The sequence below is a fragment of the Sander lucioperca genome, chromosome 6 (assembly GCF_008315115.2).
Source record: "Sander lucioperca isolate FBNREF2018 chromosome 6, SLUC_FBN_1.2, whole genome shotgun sequence".
In the NCBI taxonomy this organism is placed as follows: Eukaryota; Metazoa; Chordata; class Actinopteri; order Perciformes; family Percidae; genus Sander; species Sander lucioperca.
In genome coordinates this window covers 1,541,714-1,564,371 of record NC_050178.1, presented here as the reverse complement: position 1 = coordinate 1,564,371, position 22,658 = coordinate 1,541,714, and the positions used below count along the sequence as shown (strand labels likewise).

At 40.7% G+C, this 22,658-nt stretch overlaps 1 protein-coding gene across 2 annotated transcripts; it reads right to left on the bottom strand.

Annotated features, from left to right (window-relative positions):
- Nucleotides 1-235: 235 nt before the first annotated feature.
- Nucleotides 236-21,427, bottom strand: erbb3a (erb-b2 receptor tyrosine kinase 3a). Of its 2 annotated transcripts, XM_031287709.2 has the most exons (29): nt 21,065-21,426; nt 14,404-14,561; nt 13,390-13,576; nt 12,937-13,062; nt 12,746-12,811; nt 12,099-12,217; nt 11,446-11,587; nt 10,247-10,360; nt 9,650-9,767; nt 9,453-9,526; nt 9,258-9,348; nt 9,064-9,081; nt 7,982-8,199; nt 7,740-7,872; nt 7,503-7,596; nt 6,723-6,877; nt 6,579-6,632; nt 6,337-6,478; nt 6,135-6,254; nt 5,938-6,036; nt 5,230-5,415; nt 4,962-5,117; nt 4,709-4,784; nt 4,426-4,572; nt 3,588-3,685; nt 3,246-3,440; nt 3,072-3,140; nt 2,624-2,885; nt 236-1,932 (listed from the first exon to the last, which is right to left on the bottom strand). In XM_031287709.2, the coding sequence occupies exons 1-29, from the start codon at nt 21,150-21,152 to the stop codon at nt 1,145-1,147; spliced, it is 4,293 nt and encodes a 1,430-aa protein (XP_031143569.1). In that variant the 5' UTR covers nt 21,153-21,426; the 3' UTR covers nt 236-1,144. The 2 variants fall into 2 exon arrangements, with proteins under 2 accessions (XP_031143569.1, XP_035858154.1); XM_036002261.1 differs by lacking the exon at nt 9,064-9,081 and having other exon boundaries at nt 21,065-21,427.
- Between the last annotated feature and the right edge of the window lie 1,231 nt (nt 21,428-22,658).

Genomic DNA, 22,658 nt, shown 5'->3' with positions numbered 1-22,658 from the left:
GCTAGATAAAATATAATGAAGCCCAGTGACCAGTTAAATACAGTTAGAGAGCAGGAGAAATATATTGGGCCAGTGGGGCCCACAGCTCATTTCTGCCAAAGGCCCCATGGTGTTTAATCTGGCCCTGTTATACATACACTATTTGGAAAAAAATGTCTTACAGTTTGCTTATCCCCATAATGGCAACAACAATAGAAGAGAACAGAATTTAACCGCCTCTTCTTATTTTTTGAGGTCAGAATATTGTAGCAAAATCTTTAGACATTACATTTATTTTCATCACAAGGTCAATTTACTAGCTTTTTCAAGAGATTAAGAGATTCAACTCTATCTCATAGTCTACCTAAGGTGATGGAGTGCTGAGAAAACTCTCTATGACAACGGAACAAACTCAATTCTCTGATGAAGGCTGTGATATGTGGCTGAGAGCTCCGGAAAAAGATGTATTGATCCCAAGAGGGGACAATTACATAAATTGCAATATGACCAGCACAGGAATTGAACCCATGGCCCAGGGGGGGGAGAGTTAACCGCTTCACTAAATGTCTATAACATTGACCAAACATTTCGATTTTTTTTTTTTGCCAAATTATACTGTTGAAAAGGTCCCGAACAAGGTCGGAACATAACCTACATTTCACACATTGTACACATGATCATGTTATATAGCTAAGATAAAATAATAGTTGGTGCCTCAAAATAGCTTTTTCAAAATATTTTTAATTAATAGAAAATGTATTTCATTTATCATCATTAAAAGAGGTCTCAAAACATAAGTCCAAACTCCAAACAAATGCATTTGTTCAAGAAAAGCTTTGTTCATTTTCAGAATGTAAACAGAAAAATATAGCTTGTAATCTGTTCATTTCTGTTAGTATTTATATATTTATTTATCATATATAACACTCAGTGCTATTAATTCTGGAAAATGCCCTAAATCATAGGCCTAAATACAATACATAACGTCAGCCTGTAACAGTAAACGAAGGTGTACAAAAAGTCACACATGCTGGGTTTTTGAAACTGTGTCTTAGGCTACATTATTAACATGGCTTTGATTGCATTTCCTGTTTCAGGTCCTTCATGAATATGTCTCCGGGGAAAGTTCGTGAGATTTAAATGTTCCTTAAACATGAGATGTTCCTCATGTAGACACTGCTTTGGGCTTCAAAAACATCCTGCTGTGCCAGTAGTCTGGATTGTCAAAAGATCTGTCATCAGCTGCAGGTTCCCCGACTCCAGCTCGCACTTTTACATAGGGCTCAAAGCCAGATCGATGTGCCTCTATGCCCCCTACTGCTCCCTCCCCCTCCCCCTGCAAGTTGTGGTACACCACAGCATCTCCAGGCTGCAGGGCAGCAAAGGAGTCCATGTCCTCATACTCATATGCCTCACCCTCGTCCCTTCCTTCTATCTTCAGCTCCTTCCTGTCTCGAAGAGCTTGATGCAGCTTCGGCTGTCTGTTTGTGTAATGGTAGTTACTGTCGTCCACATATTCATCCTCCTCTTCCTCCTCCTCCTCCTCCTCCTCCCCCTCCACCTCTCTGCCCATCCTCGCTGGTGTAGGAGTCGGAGGAGGGTCAGGCACTGGAGGGCATTCATCATTTTCACCCCTGATGTCCATGTATTCATATTCAACTTCATTAGATTCCTGCTGCTCTGAATCAGAGTTGTAATTGCTCCTTGTGTGACCTCCCCTGACCTCCACAGATGATGTGGTGTCACCAGAGCACGCTGTCACTGCTGACGATACAGAGGAGGTGCGCTTCTTGTTCGGCTTCGGCCTGTGGCTGCTGTGCCTGGGCGAGACAGCTATCAGACATGTCTGCTTGTTCATATACTCATATTCTTCCTCATCTGGGTCATTGAGGAGGCCCGACGAATGAGACTTGCCCATCCTGCCAGGAGCAGCTCGAGAGGAAAGTAGGGTATCTGAAAAAAAAAGAAAAATGGATAAAGTGAGTTTTGCCTTAGAATAATGTGTTAGGTAGGACCTAGTGTATATCCATGACACTCCACTTCCGGGATTGCTCCGTTGCCGTCGGAAATTCTGCCGGATTTCACTCTTTTCAGCCGAATAATGGTTACCTTCCGTTTTGTTTGTGTTGGAATTTTAAACTCTGGTCAATTTATGAGGACTATGGTTAACTGCTCCTCAGATCTCTGCAGGGTAAATCCAGACAGCTAGCTAGACTATCTGTCCAATCTGAGTTTTCTGTTGCACGAGTAAAACAACTTTTGAACGTACACGTTCCACCAAAACAAGTTCCTTCCCGAAGCTATTTTGCAGCAGCACCACAACTTTTCTCTGTACTTAGCACCGCCCATGACAATTGTGATTGGTTTAAAGAAATGCCAATAAACCAGAGCACGTTTTTCTCCCATCCCGGAATGCTGTGTGGACCAACCAGACCATCCTCCGCAGCACTGTGGAGGAAGGTCTGGCAAAGCGAGACTAGGTAGGACCTATGAGGAAAATAGTATTAACCTGGCAGTTTTGTATTCAGTCCATAAAATGGTGGTTGTGACGCAGCAGAACTAACCAGGCATGTAGACCCATTTTCCAGGAAAGATTGTTGACAATATCATTTCAATTGACAGCAAATATGAATAATGCTATCACCTCTCTCTGGGCTGTCTCCAGGAAGCACGTATCCATTCTGGTCCTCTTCCTCCATATCTGGTGATGGAGTCTCTGGTGGCCCGCCGGACAAGCTGTCCCTCTGTGACATGTAAGCGCTGTCCTCACGTTGACGTCGTCTCTTCAGGCTCCCTGTCAGGGAAAAGTCCTCACTCATCTCCAGCTCCACTGCTGTGCCGCAGCCCTCCGAGCTCTCAGACACAGTGCGGGCCGAGTTTAGTCGAGATCGCGACTGCCACGTGGCCTACATAAGACAACGCAAACAGACCTGCATTAGTGAAATGGCAAAAGTAGGAATGTGATGTAGGAGGATGTTGATATCTTTCAATTGTTTGTCTTAATTATGCTCAGTTATACTGAATGTACATACAAAAATACAAAACAGTTTATATACAAAGTGGCTTAACCCCACAAAAGCCCTTTTAGCTACCTGTCCTGGGTTGTCAACACCTGGGGTCATAGGCAGGTATCCAGCCAGGTTTGATGAAGTAATAACCACCTATACAAGAAAAGACAGGAGTGAGATTTAAATCCAGGAGGTGACAGAGAAGACATTTCCAGATATTAACTGGCCATAAAATTGTCAGGAAGAGGCGTCTCTTACTCTGTGCGTGTCCATCCTGGAGAGGCGACTAAAGCTTCTGGCCTGAGACAAGTAGTGGGGGGCTGGAGTCATACCATCTACCACCCCCTCGTTCTCCTCGTCCACCAGCTCAATGTCTAGATCAGCCAGGTCGTCCAGGTCTGCACTCCGCTGGGCCAGTTCATCTGGGGCTAAGTCCTGTTGGCTGCAGTCCTCCTGGTGGAAAGAGGTGAGACATAAATTAGCATATTGCATGTAGGCTTCTATTGAAGCGCCACAATACACAGAATATTCTGTTTACAGTAAAAAAATAAAAAATAAAAGTGCTATGGTGGCTACTAATAAACACACAGCCTTTCTTACTTTGATCACCAGGTAGCGAGGCGGGTCTCTGGCCATTCTGGTAAATTCATTCGCCAGCTCTTTGAATGTTGGACGGACATTCTCATCAATCATCCAACCTGGAAATTAAAATTAAGAGCTATAGTTTGCCACTCATTTCTATGGATCTAGAGCACAATAAAGAACATCTGAAACTAATTAAAATGTATAAACAAGTCTGCAGTCATGCAGCTCTGTGAGGCTGTACTAAGGCACAGCGATGCTTTGAGCTAAATGCTAATGTCACCATGCTAATATGCTCATGAAGACAATGTTAACCTGCTGCTGAGCAGGTATAATGTTTTACCATATTCAATCCTTAGGGCAGCGTCTTAGCATGATAACATTTGCTCTAAACACAAAGTCAAAACTGGAAGTCATTAGTTTTGCAAGAATGTGGTCATAAACCAAAGTATTGGACAAATACAATTTTGACCTGATAATGGCACTAGATGAAAAGTCTGAAGATCACTTAAGTTTTTACATTTCATCCTGAGGGGAACATGAATGTCCAGTGAATGACTAGATTTCATGGCAAGCCAACTAATATTCAAGACATTTTACTAAAAGTAAAAAAAAATGGATGTCATGATGGTGCAAGAGGAAAAGTCAGGTAACCACCAAAGTAATTTAGATTCATCATATGGGGACCATGAATGTCAATCTGAATCCATCCAATAGTTGTTGAGGTATTTCAGTCTGAATCAAAGTGATGGAGAGCCTGCTGCTAGCATGGCTAAAAAGCATGCACTGGTATTACTGCTGTAGTTTTTAGTAGTTCAGACCAGATGTAAAAGAAGATTAGAAGACAGACACTCACACTTAACCATGACCATGTAGACATCAATGGTGCAAATTTGAGGCTGGGACAGACGCTCGCCCTTTTCCAGCAGATCAGGAACGTCCTGTGGACGCATCGTAGTATACGGCTCTGCCCCATAGGACATCATCTCCCAAACCGTCACACCTAAATGAAGGTCACAGATTCAGTGTAGCATGAAACAGCACAACTGGTGCAGCTGAAACATCCATACCTGCCCTACTGTTTTAATAAACACTCAATATTACCCAAACTGATACTTATAAGCTGCTTTAAAACTCACCGTAACTCCAGACATCGCTCTGATGTGTGTGTCTGCGAAACAAGATGCTCTCTAAGGCCATCCATTTGATTGGTGTCTAAAGACGTAAACAAAGAATGTCTCTATTGATTACTTCAGTGGAAACAGAATAAGTTTTCAGTGAATGTGAGTAAACAGTAGCAGTGTGAAAAAATAAATGAATTCATTCAAAGGCTCTTTTAATGAACTTCGATCCTATTACTGAGTATCATATCTTTTCTGCCGGGCTACGGACCTTGACCTCATTGTAAAAGTACTTCTTGTCATCAGGGTAAAGTAGGTCTGCAATGCCGTAGTCTGAGATCTGGGCGGTGTAATTATTCTTCAGGAGCACATTTCTGGCAGCCAGGTTCCTGTGGATCATTCTGTTCTCCTCCAGGTAATACATACCCTGATGAGAAAGGACAACAATACCTTTAAGTGCTTGGGATATCAGTGAAATAGACCAAACAGTGGTTTAAAATATAGCCTACAGACACCAACGGTGAAGGTTGGTCCTTTACCTTTGCGATTTGAACACACCAGTTGAGCAGCCTTTGTGGGCTCAGTTTATTTTTGCTGTTCCTGACATGCTCTAGCAGGGAGCCCTGACTGCTGAGCTGGGTGACGAGCTGCAGGCTGGCACCAGGACAGATACCCAGGGTCCTGACAACGTTAATGTGGTCCATGCTTCCAATGGTCATCATGTGCTGCAGTGAACATTTAGAGTAAATCATTATGAATCTTTAATAGAAAAGTCAACCTTTGATTCAGGTTTTAATGGAGTACTTTACTGAAAATCTTTGAAGTATCAAATATTCACTTCTTCATTGCTTCTTAATGGAGGTGAAGATTCCAAAGTGAGGGGGAATATTAAACATTAAAATGTCCATATAAACATCTTACATTTCTCAAGCCCCTACAATTTTAGACTTTTCTATGTTCAATATATTGAAAATAAATAATCCTAATCTTAATAAATAAAGCTAATACATTGAGCTATTTTGTGGAAAATGATCAGCTCAGAACAGCAGAGAAGTGCTGCAGGAGTTATTTCAGAAGTTTCTTAGATAAGTTTTGGCATATTTCTTCTTTTTTTTTGCATGACTCTGGGAACTTCTGTGAACCCAAGGTGACTATGCAAAGTAGCAAGCTATACATCTTTCAGAGCCACCTTTCAAACCTGGTGAGTAGACACACAAAATATATGTTCCTTTAAGTAATTTCCTTACTTCTGTCAGCTCATGGAAGGTCTGCCGTCCAGTGCGATCATGAATCGTCTTTATGGCCACAGGAAGCTTCACTGTATCGCCCTCAGGGATCCAAATGCCCTGTGAAGTAAGAAATAGATAAAGATTTATAGTTTGTTAAATGAATATCAAATGTGCACGAGGAGGTTTGTATAGACAACTGCCACAATCACAGCTACCTTATGGACTGATCCAAACGCTCCATTACCCAGCAGCTTGATCTTACGCAGCTCTGTGGGCTTTAAGATCCGAGCGTGGACTTTAGACCCTTTCTCTCCAGGATCCAGAGGCTCAAAATTCTGGAGGCACACAGATCATGTGTTTAAAACAAACTTTAACTGAAGCATACCAGCATTACAAAGACGTCAGACTCTGACTGACCTCTCCGCTCTCCATGTATCTCCTCATGGCTCGCTTGCGACGGATGGCGAGGCCTCGGCGGTACAGAACAGTCAGCGCAAAAACAGAGAATGAAGCGAAGAGGACTGCAATCACTCCCAGTACGATGGCTGTGGTCGCTTGTCTGATGACAGATGAATAGGAAGAAAAGATGGCACATGACTTGATAGTGAGTCAAATGTCTAAACTTTTTAAAATATGTCAGATTGAGAGGAGCAACGTACCCAGAAATGTACCGAGATGACCCCACACAGTCTCCAATTCCTGGGCCGTAGCACCTATACACAAAACACAGAAAAGAGGTACATTTGAAAAAAACACAAACCTACATATGAATACACACAGCGAGAGCTCTAGTCATATCTTACCCTTGGGTGCAGTTGATGTGGCATGTTTCACAGCTGCCTTGCTTGTTGGGGTATTTAAAGATGACCTCGTCCCCTCCCATTACGCCCTCAGGACACGAGGAGACACAGTGTGGACCGTCCTGCAACCTGGCACATGCTACACACTGATCTGCTCCCTTAACAGACAAAGGGATAGTTCAGACAGTTCAGTAGTTGACAGACAACGGCAAAGCAGACAGAAATGGTTCAAAGTTCAAAGAGTATAATTATGTCACTAGGTGGCAGCAACACACACAAAGTTATTACAACACAATTCGTGAGATTGGAGCATCACTTTACCTTTAAGCCCTCACTTTATCTTTATATACTTTTACTTAAGAACTGTTTACACCTCTCTCTCTCTCTCTCTCTCTCTCTCTCTCTCTTTTCTGTGTCTCTCTCTCTCTCTTATATGCATATATACATTACTGCATTCTTTTTTACATCCAATTTGTATTGATTTGCAATACTGTCTACACAGATTATATTACTTAATTTATATTTTATTTGTTTGTATTTCAGCCTTGTATCTTAACTTGCACTATTTTTGCGTCTAAGATTCAGATTTTGATTTTACTTGCATGATTTTATTTTTTTGTTATTTAATGATCATTGTTGAAGGTGCTTGAGGCCTAAGATTTTCATTGCCAATGCCTACTTGTGTTATTGTTGTGCACATGACTAATAAAGAACCTTGAACCTTGTTTTGTAAAAAATACTGTAAAACAGTGCAACTATTGAGACTGAGAAAGAAAATCATACCGGGCCTGTGCAGGTCTGCTTCCCCTCCTGGACCTTACACTCAGGGTGGCATGCCATACACTCTCCTGATTGAGTAGCAAACTCCCGCCTCTCCCTACATTCAGAGAAAAGTAAAATATTTCAATAGACTACAGATAAGATTGAAACACTTGGATACAGATACGCCACAGCAAACATTACTCACATTAACACTGTAAATATTATTACTCATAGTATTCTCTTTTTGTAAAGACTCACCCAGTTAAGAACATGCAGTCTGGCACGCACGTTACTCCCCTGCTGTATTTCTTACAAGACAGACACTGGTTTGGCCCCGGGCCCCAGCAGCCATCAGAAGAGCACAGGGGGTCACATACATGGCCCTCAATAACTACACACACAACAACAAAAATACTTTATCATCATCACAAACACTGACAAGGGAGATGGTTAAAAATGATCCTCCCTCAGTGAGGGAGGATAATTGGACCCTCACTCACCACACTGATTTCTTGGTCTGTTCTCCTTGAGGTCGATGTTCTTCTGGCGTCGCTGCGGGCGAGAGCTGCTGGTCATGATACGCGTCCAGTTAACAGTGTCATGGTAGCAGAGCTTCTTGTTTCCAGTGATGTAGACGCCACCGTCGTTTATTTTTCGCAGCGAGCTTAACCCCAGGGAGGTCAAAGAGGGGATCTTCATCACCAGAAGAGAGTAGCCCCTGAAACAGTAAGTAGTGTATAAATGTTATGTAAGAAACTAGTAGTTGTGATTTTGTTTAAAATACTATGGAAACAAAGAAAGTGCTTTATAATTTAAATTTGAATGGGCAACTGAGTATTTTACTTTAAAAACAAGCATTCTGAATTTGAGAGGGTTGAAGTCCTTTGCATTTTTTTAGAAGGTTATTTAAAGTTTTGCAATTTCAAAAACAGGTTAAGGTTTAATGTTCACAAATTCATACAGACAAAATTCACAATTGAAAAATATTCAAGTGTCCAGGGTTTCCACCTACTCATGTGAACTTCTATTGGATCATATCAATGCAAGTATCAATGACATAAACTGATCAGACACAGGTCTGATTTTATTCAGGCTTGATTGCTTATTCTTGGTATCCAGAGTGTTACATCAATCCAATTTGAGAAACTTGATTTATTTTCTTGACTTGAATTCAGTGGACACTTATATTTCTGGATTAATCTGTGAACGTTAAAAACAATAATACCTCTAATACCATGTCTTAAATTGCACAACTGAATATAAACTCTGTGGTATTTAAATTTCAACAGTATGTAAGTAGTCAGAAGTGATTACATTTCACAATAAGGAGTTAAGTTGCCTATGAGGCCTATGAGATAAGTCATTATGGCCTTTCTTTTCTTCCATTATTTGCAACCAAATACTAATCAATTTTCATTGTGAAGAGCATGCAAGAAAACCATGTGAACTCATTAAAGATTTGCACCCACCACCAACTCACACAATCCCAGTACTGAATATGCCCTGTAAGAATAATACTGTATATAACAGGTTGTGCATGATAGAGGCGACTACAGGCGGGCATGTGAAATATTTACTGTACCTTTTAGAACTCACTGCTCTACATGGGGTAAAATTGAGGTACAAGGGAACAAAGAGATACAAGACAATCAGATTCATGCCAGTGAAGGTTTAGTCTGCAATGCAGTGAACAACATGATAGTAGGGCGACCTTAGTCAACCAGAGACACAAAAACAATGTAACAACAAAAAGAGAAGAAAACAACTACTGCTCACCTGTGAAGTGTTCTGCCCTGAATTATTTGGAGGTCGGAGAAGACTGACAGGTCAGACATGTTTTTAGGCCACGACTGTATACTGAGGATATCTAAAAATAAAGACATTGCGTTACAGAGGCTTTAACCAGTCTGCAAACACTGTGACGTGACATGAAAAGCAAAGTACACTGACAGTTTAAACAGACACACACACCTGTAATCTCCCTCACAGTTTTGAAGATTTTCAGTTTCTCTGGATCGAGGGCTGGTACATTGTTGTAATCATCACTTTCAACAGAGAAAAAAAAGAGGAAAAAATAAAGGCCTATTGCAAAAAGCATCCACAAAGCAGTGATTAAATACAGTAAAAGCTCTGTTGTATCTTATAAGCTACAACTAGTATCAGTTTACCCTTTGATCCCAGTCACCAGGAAGTGCAGACTGCCCTGGATCTTAGTGCAGTTTATGAAACTGTCAATGTTAAGAGCATCTACAGTCTGTCTGGTTGGACTTCCTGTGCCATGGCAAGCTGCGAGGAAGATGAAGAAGAGGAGGAAGAAAAGGTCAAGAACATATAAGTCAGGTAGAATGAACCAGCAGTGCTGGGAAGTACCTGAGGACATTTACTCATATACTGTTCTTCTAATTTTGAGACACATGATTTGTTGCATGTTATGCTACTTAGACTGTTTAGTCTAATTCATTTGACAGCTAAAGATAACATTACGGATCAAGATTTTACATACAAAACATATGATCGGCAGATAAAATGAAATACATTTGGAGAAATCAGCTCCACCTCGATCAGCTATACATGCTGCTTACACATATTATATAATATAAAATGCAAGATGCAGAAATTTTACTTGCAACAGAGTATATATACATTGTAAAGGATAACACCACTGCTGACTAGAGTGGGACACTGTTAGCTTAGCTTGTTACTCAGTTGCATACAACAAGTGCCCTCAATAAATTGTGAAGGAGCTCTTGAATTGTCTTAAATACCTTTAGGACAGAGGCCTCCACAGGGTTCGCAACTTTTCATTCCGTTTTTCTCCACCTCCATTTTGTCAGACGGGCAATTGCTTACACATGAGCTGCCATCCACCACAAAGTTAGCTGTAAAATATTAAAAAAATAAATGCCTCAAATAAGAGACATAAAGTCCATCTCCACTCAACAGTGTTTTTAGTATGTTTATATCCCCTAAAAGTCTGACCATGACTTTTATCTGTGAAAAGTTTGTCACAAGAAAGGTATTTTTTACATTACTTTACTGAAGGGGGAAATGTCTTTACACTTCCCTGAAATCTGAGATTCAAACATAGCTCGGGCAAGCCTGATTTGGTACGTCACTAATCCATAAAGCCTATTGCTGTTTAAAAGCCTGAAACCCCCAGTGCAGAGCAGACTGTCACTACAGAGAGCAAAAACACTGTCATCTGTCATCATAGCTGCGTCAGCCACTGCCAGTTACAAGCTAGCAAGGTAACAAACAACAAAAACAAATACAAAATGCTAACTACACTTCTTAATACGTCTGATAGTTGCCGGTTTTAGTCCATAACAGACTCCTCATCTGAGTCTGGGTCTGACTGGGTTTCGGACTGGATTCAGACAGGATACCAAACTACAGTTTCAGATCTGTTACGCCCGCAGGGCTCTGACCCGGCCTGAGGCTCAAACATGTAGGCTTATTTTTGAATCTCTAAATTTTTTCTAGCCATCTTAATGTGTGCAGTTTTACCGGTCAGTGTAAGGTAGATGCTAGAATGTAGTCACCAAACGAGGCTCAACCATAAACTGTATAGTTTCAACCTGGGCTCGAGGCCAGATCAAGAATTTCTCAATGAGGGACAAAGAATAAATACTTCCAGCCCCTTTTTGGAGTTTTTTTTTTTTTTTTTACTTTTGATGTGGGAAAACCAAGTTAAACAAAACAAATATTTTTACATACTTTAAAAAGTGTCCTTGAAGGGGACTTTAAACAACACTAAAGTAGACAAATATACATGAGCAGGTTAAGATACAAGTAGTAGCCTATTTTATGACAGTGTTGCAACTGCTACTTTAGAAAAAGCTTTGAATGCTGAACAAAATTTTGTATAAAAATAAAAACTGCATTGCTGCTATTGGGAGAACAGCAATGGTATATAACTGCGTCTGTGTGTCTGTGTGAACATGCAAGGCAGCATGTGACTTACTGGGGCACTGGGCCACACAGATGGAGCCATACTGGTACTTGGCATTGGGGTTGGGCTCCATTTTGAATGTGTGCTTGTTGTAGATGATGGTCTGGGGACACAGAGGCACACAGGCGCCGGAGTTGTTGAAGTTCCTGCAAGCCTGTAAAACGTCACATATAGACAGCACAGTCAGCCACACAGATTATAGATATGTTTTGTGTGTTTATGTCTATGATAGGCCTTTTTTTACAGCAAACATCTTGACTTGTCAAAGTAGGAAAAGCACAGGTGTGTCTAATAACATTAACAATGGCTCTATTCTATTCAAGTCTTACAGTTAGCCATGACAGCGTGACAGCCAGTGTCAACAGGGGTGTCGGAGTGGGGGGAAAAAGGGGACTGAGTACCCAGGGCCCTCATGTGAGGAGGGCTCAAAAAGATGCTAGAATGAATAGCTGTGGATGCGGGGAGGGGCCCCTAGAAAATGCCTTTCTACAGGGCCCAGAATTTTGTGCTACGCCCCTGAGTGTCAAGAATACCAGGACCCTGAAACTGAAGCAGCTGAATGGAATTCAGCTATCATTAATTTTAATATTTACACCTGTGCTCTCCCACTGTGAAACGTCAAAATATCCTCTGTGTTAAAAAGCCTATCGAAGCAGCAGACTCACAAAGCAGTCTGTATCCAGGGCTCCAGAGCAGCCTCCGGCACATTCACTGTGACAACAGTCGCTCGGGTTTCTACCAAAGCATCGGCTGTTACACTGAGGGGCGCACACAGTCTTTGTCACTGAAAGAGAGTTGAGAGTATGTTATTTTGTTAATCTATTGCAGCAGTGGCTCCAAACTACTAAACTAAACTAAACCAATTCACCCCTTCATAGTGATTTTACCGTCCATGCCCAATCATACAACGCTCATATACAGGTGCAACCTTTTTCCAGCTATGTGTATTTTCAATGACCCAACAAATCAAATGTGATCAACATACAATATGTGGCATATATGAACTTAATATGAACATTAATAATATGTAGAATAATACAGGCCTTTTTGCAGGTGGCAAGGTTGCAGTTTTAAGCTATGTTACTGCATGGATTTCTGTGTTACTATGATAACTGATTATTTAATACAGTTTTTAATATGGTGATTTCAGTGTTTATTTCTTATTTCTTCTGTTTTGATGTGTGAAAACTTAACATTTTTAATGTGGTAAAAATGTACAATAAAAAATGCCACAACACATTTTTGGGAACCACCGCATTACAGAACTGAGTTGATGAGAAATGAGAAATAAAGGCATGTTGATGTCACTCACGGATCTGGCAAGTGTCATTTCCTGGACCCCAACATGGAAGGTCTCCACATGCTTCGTTACAAGGTTCTAAGATATAAACGTCTTATTAGTAGATGCATTTTTGAATTTCAAAGCAGACCATAACAAAAGTCTGACATTAAAGTGGAAGGTAATTGATGCTCATATTTGTAATACTCATCCTTCCCACTCACTGTCAGGCTCATTGCCTTCGATCTCAATATGAGCTGTTCCATCCTTCACTATGTCCAGCCAGTTCACCTGCGGGGCGTAGCTCAGGTACTTATTCTGGATGATCTTGACTCCTCCTTCAAGTATCTCTGTGGGCGGCATACAAACATTTAAACGGGGAGAGACAATTAGCAAAGCAAGCCTCAACGGGCCCATGACTCATCCTATCGAGCTCTGCCATTCGCTGATTACTACGGCTCGAACAAACTCAGTATAATGTGCTTTAGCTCATGTTACTGGCAGTTGAAACATTCCAGGGGCTTCACATCACTGTGACTACACACACCGACGACAGGTACTGTGAAGGTGTGGCTGCACTGTGTGGGTGTGGGAGTTCCAACTGAGTGTCACAGCCTTATCTGCTTCACTCCAGCCTCCCACACTTAAACACACTAACCGACTGACTTCCTGTGTACCTGTGAGGTGTGTCAGGCCCAGTTCTTGAAGGCCATGCTGCCCGTCCTTCTGGTAGTTGAGCATCACAGCCAAAGCGTATTGGTCCTCATACAGCGTGGTGCCTCTGATGACGCGCAGGCGGTCCAGAGGCAGACGGCTGAACTCGGTGACGGCTAAAAGGATGTAGCCTGTCACCTCCCTGATAGACTGAAGGGTTAAAAAACAAAACGAGGAAGAGAAATGAAATAACATACAGGAGTTGAGAAAAAAACTCCTACTGGTATCCTCTGATTTTATTAGTCATAGTAATCAGAGTCACAACCTGGCAGAAAGGTGTGTTTTGCGTGTGTTGCTGGGCACCATGACGGCAGTGCAGTGATTGATTTAGAAAGGGAGGGGGACTTAAATGAGCTCATTGTGAATTTGAGACAGAGACATCATCCACTACAGAGGGTGATAAACAATTCAGATGTGACATTGTTTTTGGCATCAAGTAAATCCATATCCTTGTCTAGACTGGTTACCATGCAGTTTTTCTCAGTGACAAATACGCTGTAGTAGTGTAGTTCTTTATTAGTCTATATCCACGACATTCCACTTCCGCGATTGCTCCGTTGCTGACGGAAGCTCTGCCGGATTTTACTCTTTTCGGCCGGATGTCCGGATGTAATTTTAAACTCCGGTCGATTTATGAGGACTATGATTAACTGCTCCTCAGATCTCTACAGGGTAAACTGAGACAGCTAGCTAGACTATCTGTCCAATCTGAGTTTTCCATTGCACGACTAAAACAGCTTTTTAACATACACGCGTTCCACCAAAACAAGTTCCTTCCCGAGTGTCTGGTGCTTAGTGCCGCCCATGACGATTGTGATTGGTTTAAAGAAATGCCAATAAACCAGAGCACGTTTTTCTCCCATCCCAGAATGCTGTGTGGACAAGCCAGACCCTCAGCGCTGTGGAGGAAGGTCTGGCAAAGCGAGACTAGCTCTCTATAGACTTGTTGTGATGCCTCCATGTGTTCAAAGCCTCACCTGCAAGAAGGAGAAGTCTCTGGTGTGCTCCATCATGGTAATTTCAAGATTGCCCATCACAATCTCACAGCCGGTGTACATCTCTTTCATCAAGTTGTACTGGAGTTCTGAATTTCCTGTCGTGCTCAGACCATTGTGGGTGCCGGAACATACAACAACTGGAAAAATGAAGAATGAACTATTGTTAATGTTAATGTGTTTAGATTAGATACACAGATTCAAAGGATAGGTCTGGTGATATTTCATATTTTTCTTATCGTGAACAAATCTCATGTAAATACCAAAAACAACAATGAATTGATCCTTTTCACATCGTATCCAAAGCCTGGTAGCTTATTCCTCTACTGCTGTCCAAACATTTTTAGTTGATCCCACACACACAGTCCTGCTGCCGTAAATACTCAGTAGAGCACCAAAATGTGTGTTAATCCCGGCTGAAAATAGTTCCTAAAAAATTCACTATTTACTCATGTTTAAGTATTGTTTGGAAAAAAACTATAGTGTTTAATTGAAAGTATATAAAGAGTCAAAGTGAAACTGGAACTTCTGAGTTCTGTTTCAGCAGTAAAAAAAACCTATGTCAAAACCCCATTGACATTTGTAACAACGCTAATAACTAAAAATCCAGCCTTGGAACATGTATGGAACACAGTACGTCGTATGGCTCGCTTCATGTCTAGATAAGGTCAGTAGTTGGTCTTTTCATGGGATTTGTTGTCAATAACAAAAAATATAGAATAGCAGCAGCTTTATCCTTTAACAAACATTCTTTCACAAGAAAGAAACAGAAGAAACATTTTACAGACAATTTTCCAGTATCACAATTATTAGTATTATTATTATTCCTTCACAATTTGCATTTTACAGACAATTTAACAACATCATTATAGTATGTGCATCTTGACCCAATGGGAAGGAAGGAGTATAGTACCACAAAGGGCAGAAAGAAAGACATTTAACTGATGTTCATGCAATGGTATCACAATACAAATAAAATTATGCATATTCTGTTACTGTAAGTCATTTACGAGGGAATAGCGTAAGCCCTCATAAGGACTGTTTTATGCAACTTACTAAAAACCACTGTGTTCTGCTTGCACAATATCAATGAATGTACTGTAACAGTGTCAAACAAGCTGAGGATTGTACACAGGGCATTTCCTTCTCTGAGGCAAACATACAAGGCCTTGTTTATGGTCTGTGGGAGTTCAGCCATTCAGCGTCACTTGAAGGCTGCTTTGCTATTCAAATGCCAGACAGGAGAGAAGCACCAGAGAGAAAATAAGAGAAAGGGAAGAACAGAGAGGACAGAGAATTAAACATGACCGTTGATCTCAATGTCAATACTTTGCCTAAAAATACAAACAGAAACTTGTGCAATGTCCACATTGTGACAAACACAATATCTCAGTTCCACTAGGGAAATGTTAAAGCTTCAGCATACAAGGCTATTTCAAATAATAATGTGCTTCCAACAGTGGCAGTTTGGGGGGAGATCTTTCCTTAGTTTGGTGTGGAAGAGATTGACTGGCCTGCACCCATTCAACATCTTGAGGATGAATTGGAAACCTGACTGCGAGCCGGGCGTTATCGCTCAACATCAGTTCCAGACTGCACCGATGCTCTTGTGGCTATATGGGAGCAAATTGCTGCCACCAGGCTCCTTCCCAGAAAAACAGATGCTTTTACAGAAGCACAATAATCCCCAATGTTGAACAATCATACAGCTGTAACATTTAAACATCGAAATTCTTTTGTCCATGAAGTGTAAATCTGCACAGGGAATGATGTTGCTCATTCCCTGCCATCAAGATTTTGTGGTATGAAATTTAATTTAAAGTGCTCACAGCATTGGAAAATTCAAATCAACAGCAACATATTGCTTCAGAAATAGTGTCACATTTATTCTGGATAATCCACAGAATACAGTGACAACAGTTTTCATTCAGGGACTATTTTTTTCTTTAGACAGAAGTTCCAAGGTTCCAATGAAAAGTGTTTATAGCGAGGTGTGTGAATTATCCAAAGTAATTAGGACACTGTTTCTAGATTTTGTTGATGCAATTTCTAATTCTTTGAGCAACACAAATAAAATCCCATTCACCTCAATTTCACTGGTGAACTTACTCTTTAACCTTAGTCTACAACAACCAGCCACAGTCAACTCTTGTTGAGAGTTGACTGGTTGTTGATTTTGTTGTACTCAGTAAGGATCTGAGGAATGTTTTTGTTAAACCACCCTCACACCCAGGTCACACACATGATGTATGTTCGACACACTCAAAAACACATTCCTTCTACTGACATCAGTCAAAATAGAGCCCAGTAGAACAACAGGATCAACAAGGGCATAAAAAGGCTAATGATTATTAACCATAAGGCATAGCAAGGTAGTCAAAGCACATTGTGTGTGTGTGTGTGTGTGTGTGTGTGTGTGTGTGTGTGTGTGTGTGTGTGTGTGTGTGTGTGTGTGTGTGTGTGTGATGCATGCAGCGAGCATGTCCTGGGTCCATAAAGTCCTGATAAGAGTCACTTTATTGTGTTTCTGAGAACATAGGGTTCACAGGAACTGGCTCTGTACCAAATCATATTAAAGGATCAGTTCACTGAAATCACAAAAACACACATTTCCCAATGTGTCCAGGTCATTGTGGCTAGTGGAAAGTGGAAGACATGTTTGTGTGTGATTTGGGTGAACTGACCTTTTAAAGAGGATCTCCACTGGTTTTACACATTAAGATCAATTTACTCGTCAGGAGGAGTACTACTCAGCCTTTTAAAGCATTTGTATAATGTAGTTGTATCTCTGGAGGGAGCTTATTAAAGTTTGAGAAAATAATATGGGTAATCTGGATTTAAGATTTAACATCAACAGAAAGTGTTTCAATGGGGGCATGGAGTTTTACTAGGTAGACAGGGTCTAATGGTGCATTCATGCAATATCTAAAAAAATGGGAAGAACAGAAAAACTTAAAACTTAACGACTTTGGAACTTTCATGCAATATTCCAAGATGGCTGCCAATTGCTGGTATATATTAAGCTACAGTCGAAGCCTGTTAGCTTAGCTTAGCACAAAGACTAAAAACGGGGAAACAGCTAGCCGATGTCTGTCTAAGGGTAACAAAATCCACCTCCTGGCATTACATTGTATAAGTTGGCATGGTTATGCGCAGGACTATTTCTTGGCAATGCACAGTTGCCAAGCAACCAGCGGAGACTCTGGTAACTGCCCCCGGCCAAAATGTCAAACTATTCCTTTAATCTATTATTCAGATGCAAATGTCAGCAAGGTTGCTTCGTAGATATTTTCAACCAGTCTATCTTTTCACCATTGGGAGACATCAGAGCTGTCAGAAATTTCTCATAATTAAGGTCTTTACAATAAAGGCCTACCACAAATGCAGCATAACAAAAGACTCTAATAAGTTGCACTGAGAGAAGTGTTTTTGGAGCTTGAGCTATAGAGGGACTAGTTGGGATATCTCGGCCTTTGCTGTATCCATTTTGACCATATTTTTTTTAATCTGTTTCTTGCTGGCAATCAGCTTTAAGAAGTGAAATCAATGGAGTACTATTTTAATGACACCGGACATGAGCTTGCTTTAACATTCACAACTATGCATTCTATGTATTAGATTCCCCAGTTTGCGCCATATCAGGGTTATGAGTTGCAATAACTACTTTGCTTTCAGAAACCTTTGCTCATTAAAAGCCATTCAGTTGAATTGATGTCAGTTTATGAGCTGCTCAAGGGTGAAGCTCTTTATCTACCCCACCTTAGTTAAGCTATCAGTGCATGACTTGCTGCTGTTAACTCTACACTGTTTTAATTGCCTGTTGAGAAATACTTATGAACATCTGTACATGTACATTCAAGAACCTTCCACACGCCACAGTATGTACAGTATGCATACAGTTCAAGCACAACCCACTCTAGAGGGAGACAAACCGGTGTGCACACATGCAATACAGTGTGTGACAAAATGGTATGTCAACCATACATACAATGCACAAGGTGCAGCTGTGGAAGTGCTGAAACTCTCAACAGGCTGAGTGGGTTTTCTCTGTCAAAAGAGGACGTTCAGTGTTGGCAGATAGATGATGGGGAAAAAAGGAATGGGGTGGAGGGTTTAGAGTCAATACACACACACACACGCATTAACACACACACACATGCACACAATGGCCCTATTTTGAAAGAGTACAAAACAAGTGTCGTAGTGCATCAAGATGTGCGGCCAAGCCTCTATCTGTCTGAACCAACGCTTTACATACTGTGTCTCCTCACTCTTTACAGACACTGCACTATGTCTGCCTTCCTACATATTCCACCACTAACCATCATATACAGCACATAAACTCAGAGCAAAACGGTCTCATTGTCCTCGGCACTAAAGTGTAACCTAACACATGTTGAAAACATAACAAGGATCAGGTTCAACTGTTATTTTCATTCGTCTACTACCAGGGTTTCAAAAAGAAGAGAGGGAGAGAAAGAAAAGAAAAGAGGGAGGAGGAGATAAACAAGCCTATTAAAGCAGTCAAGACAATGACTTACAAAGGTAAACAGAAACTTGGCACATGATGTGCAAAAGATTACTGCATACCTCACAAGTGAGCTTGTACACACTCACACACGCAGGCAAACACAAAGACAGACACCTGATCACATGAACTATTTCTTTCTGTGGTGCATTCACTAGTTCACAGCCAGAGGTTGTGTACAGATAAACTGGAAGATTTATTTTCTGTGTTCCCAACACATGCAGGACTGCTCAATCTTTAGTGAACAGACTGAGGCCGTCACAGAGATTTTCTTTACATCATACTTTGGCAACAGGAGCAGCAGCATATTTGCTTTTGGACACATCGGTGTTCCATTTGGAAGTCACACCTGTAAAACTACAGAAGCAATTTAAAAAGGCACCACCTATTGTTGTTTTCTTGGAAGATATGAAATCAAATTTTACACTCAGGTGCTGTACACTTACAAGCTGAGCCCCCTCTGATACATTACATATTTAACATCTGAGACATTAAACTGACATAATGCACTGTTTTGCCATGAGGATATTTGTGGAATAAAAACTCACTTCCTGTTGGCACAACAATAGTATTAAAAATACCTGTGTTTATTTCCAATGTGAACATGTTTATGTAATGTGTGTCCCTCTTGTGCTTTGTGTCAAAAGCATCTTCTCTTAATAATCAAACCCATGCTTCTTGCTGAAAAGTGCAGTAAGGATATAAAATGACAACATAACAAAAACATCCTGAATGCCCCCCAACACGTGACAAAACTATATTACCATTAATTATTCTATTATGACTGGCCAGTTATGTTCATACAAAGTTTGGCGTACTGGTCCATCTTTATACATCAACATAACAGCTGCAACCTCTTTTATAACTGCCTGGTTACTGCAAAATCCTGTTCAACAACTGGCTGACAGAGAAGTTCTGATGAGAGAAAATTAAAGCCTAACAAGCCAGACCCACATCAAGATGTTGGCCCTGGCTGCTGCTGCTAGGGTGCGTCTAGATTTCTAGGCTAAGAAAATTAGACTTTGACATCAAACTATACTTCTGAAATTCATGAAAATGTCTTTAGTTTAATTCCAAGGACTTGACCAGTAAATCTGAACAAACAAAAGTTTCAGTCCCAAGATTTGCATCAATGCTTCTCGAATGTCAAATGAACAATCAAATGTTACGCCTCATGTGATAAACTGTATTTTTTATACAGGCGTTTTTATCTTTTCAGTGTTTGGTTTAGGTGCCAGAGGCATCTCGTGATGATCTCGTCTCGTCTTCGCATTGTTTTTCTCAAACTTGATTCCCTTCCAGCCAGGTGACCACAACAAGAACACAAGGTCAAAGTTCACAGAGTCTTGCTGTGATTCAAATAACAACACCTCACTCGGCCTCAAACACATCACTGCCCCGAGTGGTAGAAAGTAACTGAGTACATTTAATTAAGTGCTGTGGTTGAGTACAATTTTGACACAATTAAGGAGTTCTATCTAATTTCTACTTCACTTCATTATAGTGGAAAGTAGACCTGTTGCACTGTTTTACTTGAGTCACAGTTAGCCACTAGAGCTTCAACATAAAATGAATCTGCAACTGCTATGATAATCTGTTTATCATTTTTCTAAAGTTGCAGCCTCTCACTAAAGCAGGACTTTTGAGAATTGTTATATTGTGGTATTAATAATTTTACTTAGGACTAACTAATACATCTGAATAGTTCTCCCACCATACTGAGGCTATCAGAGGTAAAGTCTGTCTATTTTAAAGGAAAGATCTTTAGGGGCTGACTGTGATTGTCAGTCAACAGGCGGTGTAAGGTTGGGCTCCTCTGTCGCAAAGCCTTGAAACAATTGAGACAAACATGATAAATCACACAGAGTCATGGGAGAGGTGCAGGTGACTCACTGCAAACAAGTTTTACGTGTGCAGAACAGGTTCTGTTGACTGCGGTTTGTGAGGGAGGACAGGTGTTTTCCTATAGCACCTGGAGTAAACAGCTCTCTCTCTCTCTCTCTCTCTCTCTCTCTCTCTCTCTCTCTATATATATATATATATATATATATATATATATATATATATATGTGTGTGTGTGTGTGTGTGTGTGTGTGTGTGTGTGTTCGAGCCCACCTCCTTGTGTCTGTGCGCTGCAGAGTTGGAGAGCACACGGCAGCAGGACGCACAGCACTTGCTGCACCTTCCTCATGAGTGCGGTCATCCTCACTCAAATTCCCAAGATGGTGACGTTTCAAACTAAAATTGCCATCACATTAATAAGAAGCGTGTCCTTGTCTCATAATAAATGGTTCTTGTTTGTTTCAATCCAAGAGAGTCCATTTAGAAACAGTCGTTGTTGGGTTAATCCAGATTCCCTTTCTTATTTATTTCCTTCGCTTTCTTCTCTTATTCAAATGAAGAAGTAAATCCGCGCTGTAGTGAAAACCTGTTTGTGTATTCCCTTTTGTGATATTTTACTGAGTCGTAACTTTACAAGCCGCCCGCTCCGGTCGTGCGAGAGGAATCACTACAGCTCTGTGATTGGAACGCAGCGCGCAGCCAATCAGCGGCGGGAGCGTCTGTTTCGCTGGCACTGATTTATCTGGGAGGGCCCAGCCCAGTATGCTGCCACAGGACTTACAAAACCTGGAAGCCCAATGCAAACTTTCGAATCACCTTGAAAGATGCAGTAGCACATTTTAAATTACATTTTCTTACATTTGCCATGAAACACATGAATGGATACATTCAGGAGAAGGAGTCTTCAAAACATGCTTTTCCCCTAGTTGATTTAGGTCAATGATTTAGGTCAAAAATTAGGTGTGAAACAATATTTAGGATTCATTTTGTAAAATAAAAACCCATTGCAGCTAGGACACTGCACTACAGACATGACAAAAATAGAAATAGCAACAAAACTGACTTTACAAAACAGAAATAACACTTAAAGAAAAGGCAAAGAAATGTAAAATATAATTTGATGATCTATTTGTGAGGGGTAAACTATTTAAAAGTTTATATGCAAAGACAGCAAACGTTTGGTCTTACATCTTTTTAAGTTTAGCTCTGGGAAGATCCAGAAAAAACGAAGAGGAGAGAAATAACTTAGAAGTAGATGTTCCAAATGTATAAAGGTACAGGGAAAATACTCTCATGTAGCAAAACAAAATGAAAAATAAAAACTGCAATTTGCTGTGTGTGCAGTGTGTATGCAGTACATTTACATTTGTGTGCTTAATCACTGTGACAATGCAAATAAAGAGTGGACATATCATTATGGTCAGAAAAGGTGAGTCACTTGCTCTTTGCCCCTCATAACCTTTAACCTTTAACTTTAACACGCAAACCACATCCCTTCTAATATTGTCCTGTTAAAACAACAACAAATAACTCCTTCTAAAGAACAGTTCTCCTCCAGCTCCTCTTTATGTGTCAAGTCACACATGATCCTCAGCAACATTTCTTACATCTGTTGTCTTAACAATCAGGCTTTGACCCCTTCCACTCTTTTATGCTGGTGCCCTGGAAATGTGAGATTATTTTATTGCTATCATTTTATTGCTGCATGATTTTACTGATGTACCTTAGACTAATTTGTTCATGAGTTGTGCATACCACAGTTGCACAGAAGGAAGTGCTCTTCTTAAAGCCAGACTTATATCTGGTTTGGTTAGAAAATCTTATCTCTTGTCATGTTAGGTGTCACTCAAGCTTCATGCAAACATTA

Excerpts from the sequence above, each read along its gene's own strand:
- erbb3a (XM_031287709.2), bottom strand. The coding sequence starts at position 21,152 with ATGACCGCACTCATGAGGAAGGTGCAGCAAGTGCTGTGCGTCCTGCTG. Across the intron at positions 12,218-12,745 it reads AAATGACACTTGCCAGATCC|TGACAAAGACTGTGTGCGCC; the intron begins GTGAGTGACATC and ends ACTCTCTTTCAG. Across the intron at positions 6,255-6,336 it reads GATACATGGAGAGCGGAGAG|AATTTTGAGCCTCTGGATCC; the intron begins GTCAGTCAGAGT and ends GTGTGCCTCCAG.